General features: G+C 46.2%; 1 protein-coding gene across 1 annotated transcript in view; it reads left to right on the top strand.

Moving 5' to 3' along the window:
* The window catches only part of CDAN1 (codanin 1), a 104,398-nt gene that overhangs the window by 50,183 nt on the left and 31,455 nt on the right, over positions 1-22,760 (top strand). Inside the window, exons 12-18 of the mRNA XM_044271939.1 lie at positions 3,403-3,517; positions 4,385-4,528; positions 4,685-4,851; positions 5,858-5,942; positions 6,025-6,114; positions 8,839-8,893; positions 14,114-14,247. Of these exons, the coding sequence (XP_044127874.1) occupies positions 3,403-3,517; positions 4,385-4,528; positions 4,685-4,851; positions 5,858-5,942; positions 6,025-6,114; positions 8,839-8,893; positions 14,114-14,247 (790 nt within the window). The remainder of the gene's footprint in view (positions 1-3,402; positions 3,518-4,384; positions 4,529-4,684; positions 4,852-5,857; positions 5,943-6,024; positions 6,115-8,838; positions 8,894-14,113; positions 14,248-22,760) is intronic.

Genomic DNA, 22,760 nt, shown 5'->3' on the forward strand with positions numbered 1-22,760 from the left:
TATTGGGGGATTAGTTGCACCACAATTGCACAGGAGACACTGTAGCATTACCCTCCCCCAATTGACGGAGTAGTTGCACAACCAGTAGTGCTTGCACTACCAGTGGACCCTGTACATATTTTCGGTTCCCCTCTTTCCGTCAGCGGAGTAATTCTTCTACCACTGGAAACTGTTCCTCCTATTACTTTATCCGTCTTTCTTGGGTGGAGTAATTGCTTCAACAGTGTCTACCGCGACTACTCTCATTTGTTCCTTGTCGCATGGCATTCCGTTCCATTGGTGGCCTATTGGCTAGACACGGTACCTACAATCGCCTTATCCCCCGTCATAGGTGGTATTTTGGCACTACTGCTGGATGCTGTGACTGCTTCACACTACCCCCCTCCTCAGGTAGTCTTAATTTGGATTGGTGTCTGGCACCTATGTGGCAGCCTCTGTCTTCCAGGTCGGCCTGTAGCTCTAACAGGCCGTTGGCATACCTCGTGCCTTGAGTCCCTCTCCTCTGACCCTAGAGTGCATAGTTGTTGCTATCGCCTCCCCCCTGTGAGGCAGTCTTTGCGCTGCCCATAGATATTCTGGCTACTCCGGTTCCATGGCTACTACTGTCTGTGTGAACCCTTCCCAGGGGGAATTTTTGCATTCATCCTTCAACTGCGGCTTACATGACGCATAGGCGGGGACACTACATTTATGGTTTTCTCCACATCCCCTTTCTCCATGCAGAGTATCGGCCCTGCATCATGTAAGCCGCAGTTGAAGAATGAACGCCAAAATTCCCTCTGGGAAGGATTCACGCAGTAGTAGCCATGGAACCGGAGTAGTCAGTAGCCTTCTCGCTAGTTGTAGTTGTGATCGTGTCTACATTTCCTTCTTCCACAAGAGGCACTTTGCTTATGTTCTGCCATGACACGCTGCGGCTGAGGGGTTTGCTCACTTCTGCTGGGAATTAGTATGTTTTCTGTACCTAGTATAACCTACCGATTTCTATGGCGCTGGGTTAGCGCCTTGTTCCTTTTACATGTACCGCATTGCCTCTACAGTCTACTTGGTGACAGCACCAGCATTCCCTCCGCGTGGAGTTTAGGTATGCACTTATTTAGTCTGCATGTGTGAGTTTTCTGCATGGCTCCCCTCACCGGGTCGAACGGGTCTGGTTTTCTATTAAGTCGGATCGGCTGCTTCTACTTCTCCCCTTAAGCAGGGCGAGTAGTTGCGCTCCTCCACATACTGTTACTGCCTGCTTGGCCAGTGTTTATAGCTATTGGGTTCTCCTATGCCCCCTTTCTGCTGTGGGGTGCTGCGCGGGTGGTGTTGGTTCTATTACCAGTTTTTTTTCTGGAACTTTGTGTTGTTCGGGGTCTACACTCCCTTCCTGGTGCAGTATTTTTCCTATCTCTGGTTCCTGTCTGTAGCTTCCGATTAGGTCTGCCAGTTCAGAAAGCCTTTCATGGAGAAGCAGACTGCTTTTCTCCTCTTATTCTGAAATGTTAAGGTCCTCCTCTACATGCCTCTGCTTACCACATTAGTGTTTTTCTGGGGGAACATTCTTATGAAGAAACCCCCTTGGCCGTAGGTTTTAAGGGGTTGTTCTTGATCCCAGAGGACACTCTTTCCCTGTCAGGTTACTCCCCAATTTTGTCAGTTTTGGGTCGGGTCGGTTCCACTGCCTTGTTCCCTTTTGGGTTTCTGCACTCCCTCAAGATTTTTTTCTTTTGGGCCATTCTCATGTCTGACTTCCAGGTTCTCTAGCCCTGACTTATTCGTCATGGTCCTGTTGAAGTGTTCTTCTCTTCTGGCAGTCCGGTATAGTGTGTGGGGCCTTTGCTTTCGGGCATCCCTACTTCTTCCCCCATGGGGTGCAAGTTTTGTCACATCAGCAGTTTGGCACTTGATATCCAGACGCCATTTTCAGTTCGTCTTCTTCCAATCAGTATTCCACTGAGTCTTTTCCCTGGGGTTTTGATCCATGGGCATCACTCCTTAGCAGTTTTCTGGATCCAGGCTGTTGCTTCTGGTGACTGACTTGTCTTCATTCTTGTCCACCTTGTGGATATTCTGTCTGCTCTCCACTTCTTCTGAAGTCTCCTAAGCCGTGATTTATATTCCTTGGGCTGTACTTTTATTCTGCCCAGCCGGAGCCTCTGCGCCTTCAGACGCTCTCTGGCTGGCCTTCTGGGGAATGGGTCTTCCTGTCCCTTTTCAGGGTTCCTGATGTGTCTTTCCCCCGTATTTCTGTGCCTTTTAACCAGCCTTGGATTCGTTCTGGTCTTGTTCCCTCCCCGTGGTACTGCTCTTTAACGTCCCATGGTCTTCTGTGTCCCCTATTGATGCACAGCTCCCACCCTGTATGTACATTGCTGGTTCTACTAGATGGGTCCTTCTGGTTCTTGATGACCCATCTCCAGGTTTCTTCCTTTTTATTGTTTTCTGTGGGCTTCTCCTGGCTGCTCCTACGGCTTTCATACAAACTGATTAGCTCCGTGTCTGCAGGATGGGTATAGCTGAGTGGAGGAGATAACACTTTTTTTGCCTAGTGTCGCCTTCTAGTGGCAGCAGCTATACCCATGGACTTCTGTGCCCCCAATGAACTCGGCGAGAAAAGGATTTTACAGGTAAACACAAAAAAAAACCATTTTTTATTTTATTTTTTTGCGTGGCTACGGAACTGACATACGGATGCGGAGAGCATAATGTGTGCTGTCCTAATTTTTTGCGGACCCATTGAAATAAATGCATTTGCATTCTATCCGCTAAAAAAACGGGCACCGAAACCAAATACGTTAGTGTGAATGTAGCCTAAAACAGGCTTATAGAAAATGATGAATGAGACGTGCATCTGTTCATATGAACGTTTATTCATGATAATGGTTCCATGTAAGGGTGCTATCAGTCACCCAACAAATGAGTAAATGCTTGTTCGTCGGGTGATCACATCTTACATACAGCAGCTAATAGCCTCCTTTATCGGCAACAGAACAACTTGTGTAAACAGCGATGTGCCGGTGACGAGGAAACAAGTATGGGCACTAACGATACATCCCAGATCTCTGAATGCAGCATACAAGCTGCTATGATCCTGTGTGCCTATGAGCAGGAACAAAGGATCAGGCATTTTGAAATCCAACATGCCTGATCCGTTTCTCTGCTGAGGTATTTGGCAAACTTTGGAAAATGAAAGGTTGCTATGGGCAACTAAGCCAGTTCTACTTCACACCAGTTTGATAAATCTCCCCCTAAAGTGTTTTACTTTAACATGTCTTACATATTTTGGCGCGCATGTAATAAATGTAGTAACTGGCTATTTGGTCATGTTAGTAATGCCTTCTGTTTAGATGGATGGATATCTAGATTTAAAATTATTGGGCATATGCCTCTCTTTGAGTCTTCATTTTCCTGATGCAGCTACCAGTTTAATCAGCACCTAATGGATAGTCTGTGCCAAGAAATACAAGAGCTGGATGAAAATTCCGTTGTGGGGCGAGAGACAACAGATGTAGAGTTGGATGTGGAAGAACAGGTAACGTTGTTTTACTTTCTATACTGTGCTCCCTTCCAGAACTGCTGTAAACGTGGCGTGTGCAAGTCGGGAAATCTCATTAGAGAGCTTGTGTGGATTACAAACGAGTTGCAATATGATAGTCCTTTCATGAAGGCAGTTACCCCAGCCATGAACTCTATATGGGTGTGTTCACATGGCCGGAAATAGCTGCAGGAAAAATCTGCAGAAAAATGTGTTACCTGCAGACTTCGAGGGTTTGCTCTTATTTCACCTATACTTTGCATAGTGAAATACAGGGTAGAAATCCACAGTCTAAATTAACTTGCTACCGATTTAATTTCCGCACCGCATGTCAAATCGGGTACAAATCTTTCCATTAGTGTTGAGCGAAGTGAGCTTTGGATGCTTCATTCGAAGTCACTTCGTTTATAACTTCTGATTTAATGTATGGGCTCCAATGAGACGGTTAGTTATTGACCAAGTCGCGCGTGACTTCGTTGAATAACTTTGGTAGTTGATTTTTAAAGTGCAAAACCACTTTAAAACTTGAAACTGAAATATGCTTCGGTTCCGACTAGTACCTCGCGGAACAGGTGCGGACCTATTCATTTCAATGGGGCCACAAAAGATGCTGACAGCACCCTTCCGTTCTGATAGATAGAGCATGTCCTATTCTTGCTCGCAGCCATGGACAAGAATAGGCATTTCTTCTAGAGTGCCGGCCAAATGCAGAACGCACATGGCCGGTGTCCGTGTTTTGCAGACCTTTTAAAGCACTTGGGGACGTGTAAATGGATAAAAGGAAGGCTTATCTATAGATAAGAATTTTTAATGTTGCAGTCTACTTATAGTTCATTAATATCTGTCTGTTTCTACATGTTTTAGGATGAAAAAGTACGCTTTGCTTCAATTCTACTGACTCTACGGCTTCTGGCAAAGTTTCTGGGGTTTGTGACTTTCTTACCGTACAGGACCACAGAATCTCTCTCCAGCGAATTACAGGAATCTGCAGTTTCCTTAAGGAACCAGGTAATACATGTAAAGACTGGACCTTATGCTTAGAAATTACTACAATAATAAGCAGCAACACTGCTTTTTTTTATGATGGATTTCTTTCTCTTTTGTAGATATCTCCCAGTAGTGTGTATGACTAACATAACATATTTTTTTTTTCTTCCTCCCCAGACCCTCCCAATGTTAAATGTCTTGCAGTTGCTCAGACGCTCCATACAGGACCATCGTACAGTGTTGACTGTTCCTTGGGCAGTGGAATATCTGTCATTGGTGGATTGTGTTGCCCCGTACCTTGATTATTACAGAAAAGTGTTCTGCCTTTTACTCCATCTATACAGGTGATGAGAACAGCAGTGTGAACTTGACGTAATATAGTCTCTTCAAGCACTTTATTTTATTTCTCTTGCTAAAATAGCTCCGGCATATTCCACAGCGCTTTACAGACATTATCATCACTCTCTGTCCCCAGTGGAGCTCACAGTCACCCACACAAACACTGGTTAAGCATACAAATTCCATGCAGATGTTGACCTTAGGTAGATTTGAACCGAGAAGAAATATATTTTTATTTTTTTTGTCCCTCGGGCCCACCAGAGGACTTCAGGGTCCTGTTTTATTAGGGTTCCATTATTGTCAGAGCTTGGGCCCACCGGAAAAAACCTCTCACCCTGAGCATGAGCCATTTTGCCCTGAAAAGGAATACAAGAAGCGCTCCCACAAAAATCTGGATTCTCTGACCTATTAGAAGGGTACATGATGTAAACTGTAAGTGATGGCTATCTTCTCACCAGTGACTGTATTTGTGAGTTATAACCTCCCTTCTGATCCTTCGCTGTGTCATGTGACCAGCACTCTGATCTCCAACGGACACAGGACAGGAAGTCAGTTACTTCTCTATTCACTCCTATGAGACTGACATTAAGGCTCCAGTAGGAATACATAGAGAAACTGACTTCCTGTGCACACAGAAGATGCTGTGTTATTTGGAAAGTCGGTGTTGGTCCTATGACACAGCTGGGGAGCAGAAAGGAGGTTATAATTCACAAATAAAGTCAATGGCAAGAAAATTACCTTTACTCCAGTTTACATCATGTACCTTTCCAACCGGTCAGAGAATACATTTTTTTGTGAGAGTGCTACTTTAATAAACCTCACTTCCAACTTTTTTGTAATGTAAGGAATTCCTTATGCATGAGGTAATATATGGCTGTTACACTCTGACTGTAATTTATTTTGTAATATTGTCTATTGTATGACTGCTTTGTGTAGTAGTATTGTAATATTTGTTCTGTCAGCAGTTGACTGATTTCTCTGTATTTTGCCTTTTTTTTTTTTTTTGTAAAGGAATAAATTGATCCTGACAGATGAGAAAGAGATGAGCTTCCTAAACAAGCTGCTGCTTCTTGCGGTTCTAGGCTGGCTTTTCCAGGTGCCATATTTACAACTGTACAGTATTACTTTTGTGCATCCATAGTATGTTTTCTCATGTGGTGTGGCTTGTTCTTGTTAAGGTGCCAGCGTTGCCAGAGGAATTGTTTTTCAACAGTGAAGCTGTTCAGGATGAGATTTCAGTGGAGTTGATGTTGTCCGTACAGGGGCTGGTAAGCGTGTTCACATATATTTATTGTGTAGAAGTGAAGTTCTTGGTTTGACCTTTTAGGTCAAGTTATTTATATGTTCTATTCATTCATTTCTCATTTTAGTTTTTTGGAAGTTTGGTGAAGATCAGTAATGCTGCAGTTACTTGTCCGTCAGGTGTAATTCTAATGTAACATTGGTGTGCCATATTTACAAGTGATATCTGGGAGGCAAAAGCCGTCTTAATAGAGGCGGTATGTGGCCTGCAATTATGGAATATGCTTACAACCACTTACCATTAGGTAGCCCAATCCAGATAAAACTTTCTGGTAAAGATTTTAGGGGCACATTTATGAAGACCAACGTTTTCGATGCTGGGCTTAATAAGCTCCTGCGCTGGCAGTGGAACTGCTGAAGTTATGTAGAGGTGCCGGCCTCTACATAACTTCGGCTTATCCACTGCTGATTCTAAATGCAGGACAGCTTCCTTGCTGTCTTATATTTAGACCATTTTCTATGCCAAAACAGGCATAGAAAATGAATGAGACGGGCCTGCCGTCCACGCTACGCCCCCCTTTTTTAGACCTGGCGTGAGCGGGGAAGATGTCGCAGATTCTGACGCAACATGGCATGCTACAGAATCTGCGCCAGATATACGCCACAAAAGTGGCATATATCTATTCGTTAATAACCCCCTTAGTTTGTACAACAACGCAACAGAAGAGCAGTACAAAACATAATAAGATACATGGAATGTGTCAGCTGGAGCTAGACCTTGGCTTAGTGTATGGTGTATTGCTTTAAAAAGGTCTGACAGTTCCCAACTAAATACAAGGCCTTGTAGGGTCGGTTTCCAGTATAAGCGTTCCTTTCTTTGTAAAAAAAATCCTTTCCTGTAATCTTAAAAACTGTAATTTTTTGATCTTGAGGCCAGGCTTACCCTGTGTCATTGTTCGGAAATTTTGAGCCAATTGTTGAAAGATCAGCACATGTTCAGTTCATATTGGCCAAGTGCTCTTCAGCTACAGGACTGATGTGACATTACTCAGCTTCTTGCTTCTAAAGCTTGAAATATCCATAGTTAGTGCCCCCACCCCTCACCACATACAAACTGAGTGTACCAAAACTATTAGAGGGAGATTTATCAGGACCGGTGCATTCCGCTTACCCTGAGCTGCTGTAGGATGAGCCTAATTTATGATGATGAGCAGGTCTCGTCATAAATTGGGCGCATCCTCCCACAGTATGTGTGCCCATCAATAGCTACTGTATATTTCTGGCTTTATTTGCACCATAAAACTGGTGTAAATGAAGATACATTTGTCTCTGCTTTTGGCCACACCCCTTTCCCACCCTTGCCACCACCCCCTTTTTCAAAAAAGTGACTAGGACAGCGTAAAAAGAGGCACTTGAGTCTTTAAAGCCAAATTTTTGGCACAAGGGAGATAAGCTACATCTTCTCCTGAATGTTTAGTTGGAAAATCTACTAACATTCAGATTTGTACCCTAATGTTTCTTTCAGCCATGTTATTCCCTGTTTCAGCTGCACAGCTAGATGCATTTCTCACTGAAGCAGTGGGTATCTCCCTGCTGTTAAATCTGGCAGTACTGTGTGCCGTGACCTCACTTCCCTTTCTTCCCACTATGTTTTTCTTCTTGGGAGCTCAAAAATCTGATAGCGAGGGGGGAGATTAGATTTTATGGCTCATGCACACGACCGCTGAATGTTTTGCGGTGTGCAAATGGCGGATCTGCAAAACACGGATACCGGCATTTTGCAGAACAGAACGTCCAGCCCACAATAGGGCTGTCCTATTGTTCATAATGCGGACAATAATAGGACATGTTCTGTTTTTTTGCAGAATAAATACGGACATGGAAGGCTGATAGCTGTAGTCTGTCCGGGAATACTGGGAGTTGTAGTTTTTCAACATCTTGAGGGCCGCAGGTTGGACATCTCTGCTCTACATAATAAATGCTATTTGCTGAAGTGAGCAGTTCAAAGGGTTTTCCAGTGTCACCATATTGATGGCTGTCCAATTCTCAGCACCCCCTGCAGTTTAGCTGTTTGGAGGGTTTGTGGCATTCATGGGAGTGAGCCGTGCAGTGTCTTCAGTGTTTACTTGGGGCACCCCATGCAGACTTATATAAAATAGTAGCCACAATGCAGGGAATTGCAGTTTAGTTTCATTCAAGTGACTGGAAAAAAAGCAGCAGTCCCTTGTACTGTCACTACTGTATGTTCAGGTGAAGCAATAAAGTTATGGATAGTGCTTAAATAGAGACAACCATCGATCTGATATTGAAGGTCTATCCTAAGAATAGGGCATTAAAATGCTGATCCTGGAGAACCCCCTTGATTAGTCTCAATACTGGGAAAAAAACGCTTTTGTTTTGTCCCCATTCATTGTCAATGGGGACAAAACGTAACTGAACATAACGGAATGCTCCAAAATGCGTTCCGTTCTCATACCGGAGAGCAAACCGCAGCACATTCTGGGATCTGTTTTCTCTGACACAATAGAAAACTGATCCGTCCCCATTGACTGTCAATGGAGTTCATGACTGATCTGTCTTGGCAATGTTGAAGATAATACAACCGGATCCGTTCATAACGGATGCAGACTGTTGTATTATCAGTAACGGAAGCGTTTTTGCTGTACCCTGCCAGATCCAGTAAAAACGCTAGTGTGAAAGTAGCTTAAGATGAATCTATAATGTGTTCAATAATATTTCCGTTATTTTAGGACAGCGTACCATTGGTGGATCAACAACTGTTATACAACTGTTGTCCTTATATTGGTGAGTATCATTTTTCACGTTGTTGAGCACAAATTCTTGTGCCTTGCTGATTTTACATTTTTTTTAATTTTTTTTTTTCTTCTGGAATATTTTTATTTTTTTTCACAGTTTCAGGGGAATACACGGATACACACACAGCAGATGTAAAAAATGTATGTGACTGTCCCATTTAGAGATGAGCGAATTGAAGCATACAAATTGGAATTCGATCCGAAGTTTAGAAAAAATTAGCTGAGCTGAGCATGGGGAGAGACATGGCAAGCGCTAGGGACAGCGTTTCAGAAAGCTTTTAATTGTAGAATATTGGATAGAAAGAGTGCAGGGACAGTGTATGGAAAGTTTTTAGACACTGTAGGGAGACTGCAGGGACAGTGCAGGCTATGTGTAATCGCCGTGTGCATCTTGTTGAACTGCTACGCCATTCATATTTAAAGGGGTTCTCTGGGAATTAAGAAAATGAAAATACTTAAATATTACTTCATTATAAATATATTCCCAAATACCTTACATAAGTTAGAATGGCTCGATTTGTCTGGGGAGCAGTCATTAGCAAAAACAAAATGGCCACTGTCCTAATCACACAGCAGGACAAGTTACTTCACAACACTGAGCTAAAGAGCCTGCCCCATCCTCCTCTCTGCTCTGCTTGTCGGGAATGATCATCCTGAATACAGTTTAATATGGTCATCAGCTGAATCTCTGTAGGAATGGAGTTTATGAGCAGATGTGGCTAATGAGCAGCATTCGTAAGCATTACCTACAGTCTGTCCTGTCCGTCCTCTCTGTACTTCATGTCTCCTCATGAACTCCATTCCTACAGAGATTCAAATGAATAACTTCTCATCTGTATTCAGGATCATAATTCCCTCACAAGTAGGAGAGGAGGAGGAGGCCGATCTTTACCTCAGATGTTGTGAAGTAACTTGTCCTCCTGTGTGTTTAGTACAGGTTTTGTGTGTACTAATAGGACAGTGGCCATTTTGTTTCTCCTAATGATTGCTCTCTAGACAAATCGAGCCATTATAACTAATGAAAGGTATTTGGGAATATATTTGTAATAAATTAATATTTACGTATTTTCATTTTCTGAATTCCCAAGGAACCCCTTTAATCTCTTATGTTATACATAGATTTACTGTATATCAGACTCCGTCTCAACAGGCAGTCTAATACATAGGCGCATTTATCTAGTAAACCTGCTGCGCCATTAAAGGGTTGTCTCATTTTAGTAAGTTGCATTTATCATGTAGAGAAAGTTAATACAAGCCACTTACTAATGTATTTTTATTATCCATATTCCCTCATTTTCTGGCTAGATACATTTTTCCATCACATGTTTCCATGGTTACGGACCAACCTGCAATCCATCAGTGGTGGTCGTGCTCACACATTAGGAAAAAGCATCAGCCTTTCTGGTGGCCAGGACCATGGGAGCACACATAGGCAACCCCTTTAAGACTTAATCTGTTGCAGGTTGACTCAATCATGGTGTAGGGCATAGAGCAATCTAATTAAACGTTGCCCACATTGATTAATAGAAAACCAAATCGATTAGTCCCTGATTCACAAACTGGGGGTGATGCATCGGTCTCATTCTATTTGTGGCGTGTCCATATTGATTTATAGATGAGCAATTCTATTAGGCCCTGGGTGATACACCTGTCTCATTCTACTGTTTGTGGCGTGTCCACATTGATATTTAACCGCTTCTGTTAGCCAAACAGTTACTGTGATGTAGTTTTACAGAGCGGTCTTATTTAACACCCTGTGGGCAATGCAAATAAATTGATTTTTCCCACTGCAGAGTTGGCCATGAGTAGATCGTCGTCGTTTGTAGGAAAAGATTATTCTTTTATCTGAAAAAAGTATTTTTGTAGCAAAAAAAATATAATTTGCCTTTTACAAAATAAATTAGTCTGCTCCAGTATTGCAGTCCCTGATCCCTATGATGTGCGACGTTTAGCAGGTAACCCGCCCCTGTCGGCAAAGGGTAGACACGATCCCTTCAGTGCAGCGCATGCAGCCCTGCACATGTAAGAGCATCACAGAACAGTTAGGCCTCTTTCAGACGGGCGTTGCAGTGAAAATGTGCGGGTGCGTTGCGGGAACACCCGCGATTTTTCCGCGCGAGTGCAAAACACTGTAATGCGTTTTGCACTCGCGTGAGAAAAATCGCGCGTGTTTGGTACCCAGACCTTCACAGAAGTTCGGGCTTGGGATCGGTGTTCTGTAGATTGTATTATTTTCCCTTATAACCATTTTCCCTTATAACCACCGCATCCTCACTTGCTTGCGATTTTCACGCAACCCCATTCACTTCTATGGGGCCTGCGTTGCGTGAAAAACACACAAAGAGGAGCATGCTGCGATTTTCACGCAACGCACAAGTGATGCGTGAAAATCACCGCTCATGTGAACAGCCCCATAGAAATGAATGGGTCAGGATTCAGTGCGGGTGCAATGCGTTCACTTCACGCATTGCACCCGCGCGGAATACTCGCCCGTGTGAAAGGGGCCTTAGAGCTGAACGCCACTAGGCCCTCTAGGAATGGATTTAGGGCTCATTTAGACGGCTGTCTGCAAAAATGTGGATCCGTTTTTTTGCGGACAGTTCAGCATGTCCGCAGAAAAACAGATTGCATTTAAGTAAGTTTTTTTGCTGACCCATAGACTTCAATGGGGCCATGTCCTGATTTTCACTGACCTTTTTGCTGACCGCATACGGCCGTCTGAATGAGCCCACTATGAATGTGGGTGCTACTAGAACGTAATGCACATGGCGATACCCTCTCCCTGCAGTTTAAGTTCCAAGCCTTCACACTGAAATGGGATGCATATGATTAGGCAGAGTGGCCTGGGTATATATCAGATTTATTGTTATTTGTGACAAATTCAGAATGAATCTAATTTCTTGGAGGAACTTTGGACGAATGATCCAAATCGCATTTTTCCAAACTTCTCTCATCTCTAGTGCCATTTGTTGCAATGGTGTTTGCAGAAATCCATGCTTGTGCTTCGGAAACCACCCTATTCTGATGAATGCATTTCTTTTAGTCGCAGACATTTCTGCAACAAATCTGCCATATGTGAAGCTATGAGGGCCCAGCCTTACAATTCCACCTATGCCTTTTAGTAATGTTTTATTTCTGTATATTTACTATATTAAAAGGAAAACTCAAAGTGACACAGACTTATGATATTGGATGCCCTAGATTCAATTGATTCTATATAGACAAGTCATGCTACGCCCCTCAGACCCTACACTATGACACACTGTACCAGTTTTGGAGGGTTCCTTTATGGATCCACTAACCAGCTATGTATTTTGTTTTGAAGAGGTTTCTCATTTTTTTTTTTTTTTTTTTTTTTTTTTTTCTCCCCCCCCCCCCCCCACTATTGTTGGACACACAGATTCATAATGTGTGGCTCTGTGTTCTAAAAAAATAACAAAATAAGATATGCTCACCTCAGTGTTTGTCCCTTCTTTATAAGTGCCTCTGTTTTTGTGAAAAATGAACTTTTTATTTTTTATGCAAATGAGCCTCTAGGAGCAACGGGGGTGTTGCCTCTACTCCTAGAGGTTCAGTTCTCCCTCTTCTGGCCACGCCCTCAACATGCTGATTGAGTGGTCATATTCTGCCTCACCATGTCAATCAGCATGTTGAGGGCGTGGCCAGAGGGAGAACTGAGCCTCTAGGAGTAAGGGCAACACCCCCGCTGCTCCTAGAGGCTCATTTGCATAAAGAAAAAACCGAGGCACATAGAAAGAAGGCCAAAATCTAAAAGGGCAGTAGTAAAATATAACTTTTAATAATAATTCTAAAAAGTCAAAATAGCCCAAATTGTAATCATGAAGCCACACTGATTAGGCAATAAGGGGACGCCACATTGGATAGGGGACGCCACACATCTACAGTGGCTTTTCACCCTATGCTATAACACCCACATCTTTTATGGGTGAACATCACTGGAGGTGCGACCTTACACCCCCTCAGGATGACTATTCTAGGATTGGACTATCCCATATAGACGTTGCATTAGCCCTATGTCCCCTGATGAGTTTTGGGCTATATAAATAAATCGGTACGGATAGGGGTCCATCTCTTCACTGTCCTCCCATACACCATACACTATCACAAAGATGATTAAGGGGCGACGTGTTTGAGGATTGAAAACAACTGGAGCCAAATTCATCTGTGTGTGAGGACGTGATTTATTTGGTGTGTATGCCGGCTCTGTCCACCTTTACCTACACATCTATCTGGGTAAGTGGTGTATATATTACAGTATACCTATCCATATACATGTGTCAGACATGGAATTTGTGATGCTTATTGCCTAATCATTGTGGCTTCATGATTACAATTTGGGCTATTTAGACTTTTTAGATTTATTATTAAAAGTTATATTTTACTCCCTGCCGTTTTAGATTTTGGTTTTCGTATCTGGTGGTAGCCTTGTAGGACTATATTTCTGACCTATGAGCAGTAACGGCTCCTGTGGTGGCTGTATTGATTCTTTGTCCCTTCTTTCTATGTAAAAAAAATAAATAAATGACTATTCGCTTCAGCTGACATTACACATGTCTAAAGTGAGCCAGTTTAATAACCATGTTCCTGATGACAGAAGCCCTTTTAATGAGTCCCTATTAAAACACTTGGTAACCATATCTAATCATCCTGAAATTAGCACAGTAATGATTTTTTTAGGCTACTTTCACACTTGCGTTGAGGTGCGGATCCGTCTGGTATCTGCACAGACGGATCCGCACCTATAATGCAAACGCTTAGATCCGTTCAGAACGGATCCGTTTGCATTACCATGAACAAAAAATGGTAATGCAACGTTTTGATTTTACATTGAAAGTCAATGGGGTACGGATCCGTTTGAAAATTGAGCCATATAGTGTCAAATTCAAACGGATCCGTCCCCATTGACTTCCATTGTAAGTCTGGACGGATCCATTTGCCTCCGCACGGCCAGGCGGACACCCGAACGCTGCAAGCAGCGTTCAGATGTCCGCCTGCTGAGCGGAGCGGAGCCCAAACGCTGCCAGACTGATGCATTCTGAGCGGATCCGCTCGGGGCCGCTTGTGAGAGCCTTTAAACGGAACTCGCAAGCGGAGCCCCGAACGCAAATGTGAAAGTAGCCTTACCAGTAGATATTTTTATCTGACTGAACGTTTGTAATGAATTCATTATTTTTTATGTTTTTTGCAGGTGAACTGAAGAAATTGCTTGTTTCTTTTGTGGCTGGCTGTGGAGCAAAGAATGGGGGTTTCATAAGAAAAATCACTCCCACTGCTGCAGAACCTCTGATGCCAAAACCAACATTATCACAAAAAAAACTTCAGGTAAATTATCTTCTTTCATTTTATCTTCTATATTTTAGTCTCCTCATTTATCTGAGAAAACCATCTAAGAATCTTGTGTTATCTAACTTCTCTCGACAAGCAGTAATTGTCGGAGGAACCTGCATCTTACAGTGCAGCTCTCCATTTTGACCCTTTATGGTGCACATAGGTTCTAGTAGGGAATATGTGAGAGAATGTTTTAGGAGGAAAAACCCTTAAAGGAGTTGTCTGGATAAAGATGATGATGACCTATTGTCTGTTAGGTCATCATTATCACATCGGCGGCCTTCTATGTCCTGGAATCCTTGCCAATCAGCTGTTTCAGGGAGCTCTGGTGAGCGCAGCCAACTCCCAGCAGCTTTCGAAGCCCAGAGCCGTACCTAGTTTAGTGGCTGTGCTTGGCATTGCAGCTTAACCCATTCACTTCAAAGCAGTTGAACTGCAGCTAGGCCATGTGACCGATGTACGGTGACTTCAGTGACCTAGCAAGAGGCTGTGGCACTTGCTGAGTGGTGTGGCCTCTTCAAACAGCCGATTGTTGGGGTGTTTTAATGCTTTAAAAAAATTTAATACTTTGAAAAAAATGTTTCTTTGCATCGCCATATTTATATACCGTATTTCTCGTGCTTTTTTCCATTGGGGGACACAGACCATGGGTATAGCTTAGAGGTATTAGTAGGAGGGACACTATGCAAATGAAAGAGCTCCTCCTCCTCGGGCTATACCCCCAGACTCCACCAGGAGGAACTCAGTCTTTGCTTAGTGTCTGGTGAAGGAGGTTGACACTCTCTGATTCTACTCCTTTTTGTTATTTTTATTCTAGATGGGGACACAGGTCGGCATGGCGCCTTCCTGGTCCCCCGTGGAGTGCCCGCCGCCGTCTTTGGGACGTTGCCTGGCTGCCTCCATTTCCCCCCAAGAAGATAAGTGGATCCGGGCTCGACCTGTTAGCTCCGGCATCCCACCAGCTGCTGGGACGCCTGCTGCCTACCCTCCTCCAGAGCACTGTTCTCCTGGATTGGAGTCAGAAGTCTGAAGAGGCGCATCCCTGCTGGTCTGGACATCGAGGGAGCATGCTGAGCAGATAAGTGTTGCACAATCCCTCCCCCTCCCTCTGTGTCTATTTGTCTGTGGCTGCCTGGGTGAGCTTGAAGAAGGATCCTGATGGGGCACTTTCTTCATTTTGGCACTGGAGTACTGGCATCTCTTCCCCTTAAACTGTGGGCTTCAGCGCTTCTCTCGTCGGGCCTTGGCTGCTGCGCTCCCTCAGCGCCCGCCGGCAGGCCGCTCCTCCACGTGGTGCGCTTATTTTCGCGCATATTTTCGCGCTCGCGCATATTTTCGCGCGCGCCATATTTTCGCGCGCGCATATTTTCGCGCGCGCCATATTTTCGCGCGCGCCATATTTTCGCGCGCGCGCTTATTTTTCGTTCGCGCGCTTATTTTCGCGCGCTTTTTTCGCGCCATAATGACGCGTTAGGGGAGGCGGAGCCTCGGCATGCCGCTCTGACTCTCCTTACACCGGAGACTCTGTTTGCTCATGGCCGTGCAGCTCCTCATCACTCTACTCCGTTTTGTGCCAGGCAAGCTGGTAGCTCAGTGGTACTGCTGCTGTTGCCCCATGTCCAGGCTTTCTGAGTTCAAAGCCCCTTTCAGCCTTCAAAAATTGTTTATACTATTCTAGATGGGGACACAGGTCGGCATGGCGCCTTCCTGGTCCCCCGTGGAATGCCCGCTGCCGTCCTTGGACGCTGCCTGGCTGCCTCCATTGCCCCCCAAAGAAGACAAGTGGATCCGGGCTCGACCTGCAGCTCCGGTATCCCACCAGCTACTGGGTCTCCTGCTGCCACCCTCCACCAGAACACTGCACTCCTGGACAAGGAGTCAGAAGCCTGATGAGGTGCATCCCTGCTGGTCCTGGAGTCGAGGGAGAAGTTCTGCAGGAGCAGATAAGTATTGCCTGCATCCCTGCCTTACCCCCCTCCTCCACCCCTCCTCCACGTCCCTGGGGGCCTGCGGTCCCCGCTTGGGCATCTGCCATGTCCAGCGCGGCCGCTAAATTGGTCTTAGTCACCAAGGCAACCATGTCCTTTAATCCTGTGGCGCTAACGACTCCATCTCTCTCAGTGGTCCCCACAGTGGGTGACTGACTACGAAGAGGCAGCGTGAGCGGCAGCATCCCACCTCGGATGTCTCGGTCTCTCCACCCCCCTCACCTCGCCGGTGGCGCTTGCGGACTGCTCTTCCCCCTCCCTAGGGAGAGTACTCCGAAGGAGAATTATCCGGCTCGGACGAGCCACGTCCTTTTTGGACTATAGGGCATTTTCAAATCCTGTGAGCCAACCACCTCTCTAAGTGGTTTTCCACAGAAGACGCCCGAATACTAACAGGGAGCGTGAGCAGCAGCATCCCTCCTCGGATGGCTCTGGCGGTCCCCCCCCCCCCCCCCCCCCTCGTCTAGAGGCGCGTTCGGGCGACTCTCCCCTCCCTTAGGGAGCGCAAGTCTGAAGGAGAATTTCCGGCTCTGATTAGGTCATGGAGCGGGACCCCTCGCCTAAGCTCTCCACCAGGGTGGCTGACTTAGTGGTGACTGTCCGAGACACCTTTATTCTCCAAGGGGATTCTCCTCCTTCCACTGGTCAGGAGTTCCCCCTTTTTCCCCTCACCCATGACGGCACCCAGTGCGACTCAGGACCTCCCATCAGGACAGGAAACCTGAGAAGATAAAAAGGACACACCTCCACCCAACACCAGTTCAGGTTTCCTGTCCTCCGGGATGGGAGTTCCTGAGAAGCAGCACAGCAGATCACTGCAGGACATACCTTAAGAGGAACCAGCGCTGGGGGGGGTCTGTGGCTTGGCCGTGTGAAGACCTATCCCTGGGGAGCGGTAGTTCTGTGGCCGTGCCGGAAGCCGCTCCCCATAAGTCTGCCTGCTCCCGCACTCGTTACCGGTCCTGCGGGGAGCCGCTGTGGCCGTGTTCAGGCGGCTCCCCACGCCGACATGCCCAAATTAAAGATGGCGCCCGCGCGTCTAAGCGCTTATGCGCATGCGCGGGGCCGTCCTTCAGGAGGCCGGCTGATGACGTAGGAGGGGGCGGGGCTCTCTCCCGACGGCAGGACCCGGAAGTGAGGCCGAGGCGCGTCTTTTAAATCTATAAATGCGGCAGCAGGTGCAGGCAGCCAGCGGGGCACAGTTTCTTGTGCTGAAGTAGGATCCAGCTGAAGCATGTCGGAACCTACAGAGGGACGCGCTGAACCCCTGGACCCCTTGAGGCCTCCAAGTCCGGTATTGGTCCTAAGGACGGGGAGAGGAAAAATTCACTTGGTGAGAATGTTCCTTTTTTTTTTACTAATATGGTGTTTCTGTCTTAGATCCCAAAGCCTCCTAAAAAGTCATCCTCCAAGTCCAAACACAAGGAGTGTGCAGACTGTAAGACGGCTCTATCTGCATCCTATCAGAAGTCTCTGTGCACAGCTTGTATAGACAAGCTGGTAGCGGAACAGTCCAAAACCCTTACAAAATCTATGAAGTCCCTAATCAAAGCATCCTTCAAGGCGTTCAGTAAAGGCCGTGCCAGATCCCCGGATAAAGCCACAGAATATGATAGTGGGGAAAGGGACTCGTCCGATAGTGAAGCCAGAGAATCCGGACAGTTAGATTCCAGTAATTTGGACTCCTCGGACGAGGAATACTCAGGGAAGTCCTTTTTTTCCCCTGATGATACTCAGCCGTTACTGAAAGCGGTCCGAGCGACTATGCAATTGGAGGACATTAAGGAGTCCAGATCGGTTGCGGATCAGGCCTTCCAGGCTTTAGGCCCTAAGAGACATAGAGTTTTTTCTGTACATGAGAGCATGCAGGCGATTATTAAAAAGGAGTGGAAAAATCCCGACAGAAAGTTCTTCATACCCTCTTCGGTTAAAAGAAAGTACCCTTACGAAGAAAAAGTGTCCTCAAGCTGGGATAGGGCCCCTACAGTGGATGCACCAGTCGCCAAGATTGCAAAAAAGTCTGCCCTCCCTTTTGACGACTTAGGTTGTCTCTCTGACCCCTTAGACAAAAAAGCGGATATATATCTTAAGCGGGCTTGGGAGACGTCAGCCGCCTGTCTCAGGCCGGCAGTCGCAGCCACTTGGGTTTCCCGGTCGTTGAGACTATGGATTGACCAGCTAGAAACACACCTTAAAGAAAAAAGGCCTAGAGAAGAGCTCCTAGCCTCTCTCCCCTCCTTCGCAAAAGCTGCCGATTTTTTAACGGATGCCGCCACTGATGTGATGCGCTTTTCCGCCAGAGCCTCTGCTATGACAAACGCGGCTAGACGAGCTATTTGGCTTAGATCCTGGAAGGGTGACCAAGGATCCAAGGCCAGACTCTGTGCCCTTCCGTGTGAGGGCGACAGGTTATTTGGGTCATCTTTAGATGACATCTTGGAGAAGGCCTCTGACAAAAAAAGGGGGTTTCCTGTCCCTCAGAAGCCCCCCTTTTTTCGTAGGCCCCAGCAGAGTTTTAGAAGGCAGAGGGGCAAGCCCTATGATAGGAAGGAGAGGGATCGTTTTCAAAGGAAATCTAGCGGCTTCCTTTTCAAAACCCAAGATAAAAAAGATAAGCAGCAATGACGCCAGTCTCCAGGTTGGGGGAAGACTTTCATCCTTCCTCCCGGCCTGGTCAGGGGTCACCCAGAACAAATGGGTTCTGGGAGGGATAGCAGAGGGATTCAGACTAGAATTCCTCTCCTACCCCCAAAATTTCTTCACCCGCACTCCAACTCCGAAAGATCCCTTAAAGTCCACAGTGTTAGAGGCAGAGGTTCAGTTGTTATTGGACAAAGGAGTCGTTTGTCAGGTTCCAATAGAAGAGGAGGGCAGGGGGTATTATTCCCCACTCTTTCTGGTAAAAAAACCCAATGGGACGTTTCGGATGATTTTAAATCTAAAACGTTTGAACAAGTTCCTGAAATACAAAAGATTCCGGATGGAGACTATAAAGACAACTATAGACCTACTATACAAGGACTGCTGGATGGCAAGTGTAGACTTAGAGGACGCTTATTACCACATCCCTATTCATCCTTCCTCCCAAAAGTATTTGAGAACGGCAGTCCAAGTAAAGGGCCAGCTTCTACATCTTCAATACAGGGCCCTCCCGTTTGGGGTCTCACAAGCCCCGAGAATTTTTACAAAGGTTGTGACGGAGATGGTGGCTTTCCTCCGATTGTCCAGGATAGTGTTGGTACCCTATCTGGACGACTTTTTGTTCATAGCCCAGACAAAGGTACAGCTACAGACGGATCTTGTTCTGGTGTGTTCCCTATTGAAAGATCTGGGATGGAAGGTCAATCAAGAAAAATCTTGCCTAACCCCCTCTCAAAATTGCATATTTCTAGGGATGCAGCTGGACTCCATAGCCCAGAAAACGTTCCTTCCTCCAAAGAAGGTAATTTCAACAAAGGAACATGTTTGGATACTTTTCCGCTCCTTCCGATGCTCCATCAGAGAGGCGATGGCAGTATTGGGGCACCTGACGGCCACGATTCCCGCCGTACCGTTTGCTCAGATTCACACAAGATCGTTACAGTGGGATATCTTAAAGATATGGAATGGTCTTCCACAGACGCTAGAGGAAAAATTTCATCTCTCCTCCAGAGCAAGGTATTCCCTCCTATGGTGGACATCCGAGAAAAATCTCTCGACAGGAATGCCCTGGTCCTTCATAGAACCCATACGGATAACTACAGACGCCAGTCCGTGGGGTTGGGGGGCTCATTCAGATGGGAATTTTTGGCAGGGAAGATGGGATTTAAGAACCAGAGCCTGCACATCAAATTACAAGGAGCTCAAGGCAGTAGAAAGAGTTCTGACAGTGGCAGTTCCAGAAGTCTTAGACAAAAGGCTGGTCTTTTACTCGGACAATTCGACGACGGTGGCCTATATAAATCACCAGGGCGGAACAAAGATTCCATCCCTGATCCTCCTCTGCCAGGAAATCTTCAAGATAGCAGAAGACAGGAACCTGCTCATATCAGCAGTGCATCTGAAGGGGAAAGAGAACACAGTGGCAGATTTTTTGAGCCGGGTGGAACTCAGTCAGGCAGAGTGGAGTCTGAACGGAGAAGTTTTTTCCCAGATTGTCTTAAAGTTTGGGACCCCAACTATAGACCTCTTTGCTACCCGGAAGAACAGAAAGACGGAGAGGTTCTTCTCTTTAAATCGCACAGAAAGTCCTACAGCAGTGGACAGCCTGGCCCAGGATTGGAGCCGGGAACACGGCTATGCCTTCCCGCCTATTTCTCTAATTCCGCAGGTGCTGAAGAAGGTACGGAGGGAAGGAGCCTCTATAATCCTGGTAGCTCCGAAATGGCCCAAAAGAATCTGGTACTCCACCCTGTTAGGTCTAGCCAGAGGCCCCCCCTGGATGATCCCTCCCAGGGAGGACCTCCTCTCCCAAGGGCCTGTATGCCATCCGAATCCGGAGATTCTCCAGTTGGCAGTGTGGAGTCTGACAGGGACATCTGGTTGAGGAGAGGGCTTTCTAACAAGGTTGTTTCCACCCTTCTAGGCAGTAGGAAAGCTACAACGGCTAGGAAGTATAATAGGGTTTGGAATATCTTTACTTCCTTTCTAGGGTCCAGCCCTGATCCATTTAGCCCTCCAGAGATACCTAAAGTTTTGGACTTTTTACAGGCAGGTTTAGAGAAGGGACTCAAGGCCTCCACCTTAAAAGTCCAGGTGTCGGCTTTGAGCTATTTCTTCGACTATCAGTTAGCCATCCATCCTTGGGTCAGACGTTTCCTTTCTGCCGCGGCCAGAATCCATCCTTCCGTAAGACCTCTTTCCCCCCCATGGGACCTAAACAGGGTCTTGACAGCCCTAACCGATAAACCCTTTGAACCCTTGTTAGAAATCCCAATCGACATCCTGTCCATAAAAATGGCCTTTCTCCTGGCAATTACCTCTGCTAGGAGGATCTCGGAGATCCAGGCCTTCTCAGCACATCCACCTTATACTATCATACAGGATGATCAGGTAGTAATCAGGCCCCTGCCTTCCTTCCTTCCCAAGGTGGTTTCGGATTTCCACAGGAGCCAGGACATTGTGCTACCTTCGTTTTTCCCTAAACCTTCCAATAACAGGGAAAAAAGTTTTCATTGCTTGGACGTTAGAAGATGCTTGTTAATATACCTTGATGCTACGGCTTCCTGGAGGAAAGACGAGAACCTTCTTGTCCAGTTTCTAGGTGGGAATAAGGGTAAAAAAGCTTCCCGCGGGGTTATTGCCAGATGGGTAAAGAAGGCCATAACGAAGGCTTACATCGCCTTGGGTCTTTCCCCTCCTTCTGGGTTCGGGGCCCATTCCACTCGGTCGGTGTCTACCTCATGGGCGGAAAGGGCTGACGTGTCTTTAGCTCAGATTTGTAGGGCAGCTACTTGGAGTTCCCCTCATACCTTTCTCAAACATTATAGGTTACAGCTCCATTCTGACGCCTCGTTTGGCGAGAAGGTCCTTCAAGCTGTGGCCCCCCCCTAGACTCTACTTATAGTCTATCTCGCACTGGGTGCCGTCATGGGTGAGGGGAAAGCAACATTACTTACCGGTAATCGTTTTTCTCGATACCCATGACGGCACCCGATAGTTCCCTCCCCGTATACAGATATATATACAGATATATGTATATAAAAGATTATGTGTATATACATATATATATAGGATATCAGTCAGGTCTATATGAAGTAATATAGATTTGAAAAAAAAAAAAAAAAAAAAAAAAAAAAAAAAAAAAAGGGGGTCCTTAATCCCTTATCACTCTCTCCGGAGAACAATTTATTTCTTCCACTGGTGTTGGGTGGAGGTGTGTCCTTTTTATCTTCTCAGGTTTCCTGTCCTGATGGGAGGTCCTGAGTCGCACTGGGTGCCGTCATGGGTATCGAGAAAAACGATTACCGGTAAGTAATGTTGCTTTCCGTCCAGGCAGTCGGAGACTACCATGTTCCCGGTCCATGAGGGATTTTTCCGCGGTCATGTCCAGGGCCTGGGGTGGTCTTAATAAGGTTCTCGACCACCCAGCGCATGAATATACTTTCCTTTCCCTGCTGACGGCGAGGAGAGGTGTCTCCTCCCCCTAAGGTGGATCCTCCGGTGGCCGGATTAGCCAATTATGTGGCCCTTCCTGTCTTAGTCAGTTCCTCTTTCCAGGATGCTGTAGACAGACGCATAGACTCTCTTCCAGGTCCTTTTTTCGCTGGCAGCGCGTCCCTGTGACCTACCTTTCACTCAGCAGGGGTAGCCAGTGCTCTCTCGGTGTGGTTACAACACCACCACCAGGAACTTGCGGTACGAGATGCGGCTACTAACACACTGGAGTTGGTTCTCCAGATGTCTCAGGCTTCTAACATTCTTTGCGAAGCTTCTAGGGACATTGTTTCCCTCTTTGCCCGCAGGTTGGCCATCTCTGTCACTCAGCGCGAAGAGATCTGATTGAAGGTGTGGGACGCTGACGCCTCCACCAAGCGTTCC

The sequence above is a fragment of the Bufo gargarizans genome, chromosome 11 (assembly GCF_014858855.1).
Source record: "Bufo gargarizans isolate SCDJY-AF-19 chromosome 11, ASM1485885v1, whole genome shotgun sequence".
NCBI classification, from domain to species: Eukaryota; Metazoa; Chordata; class Amphibia; order Anura; family Bufonidae; genus Bufo; species Bufo gargarizans.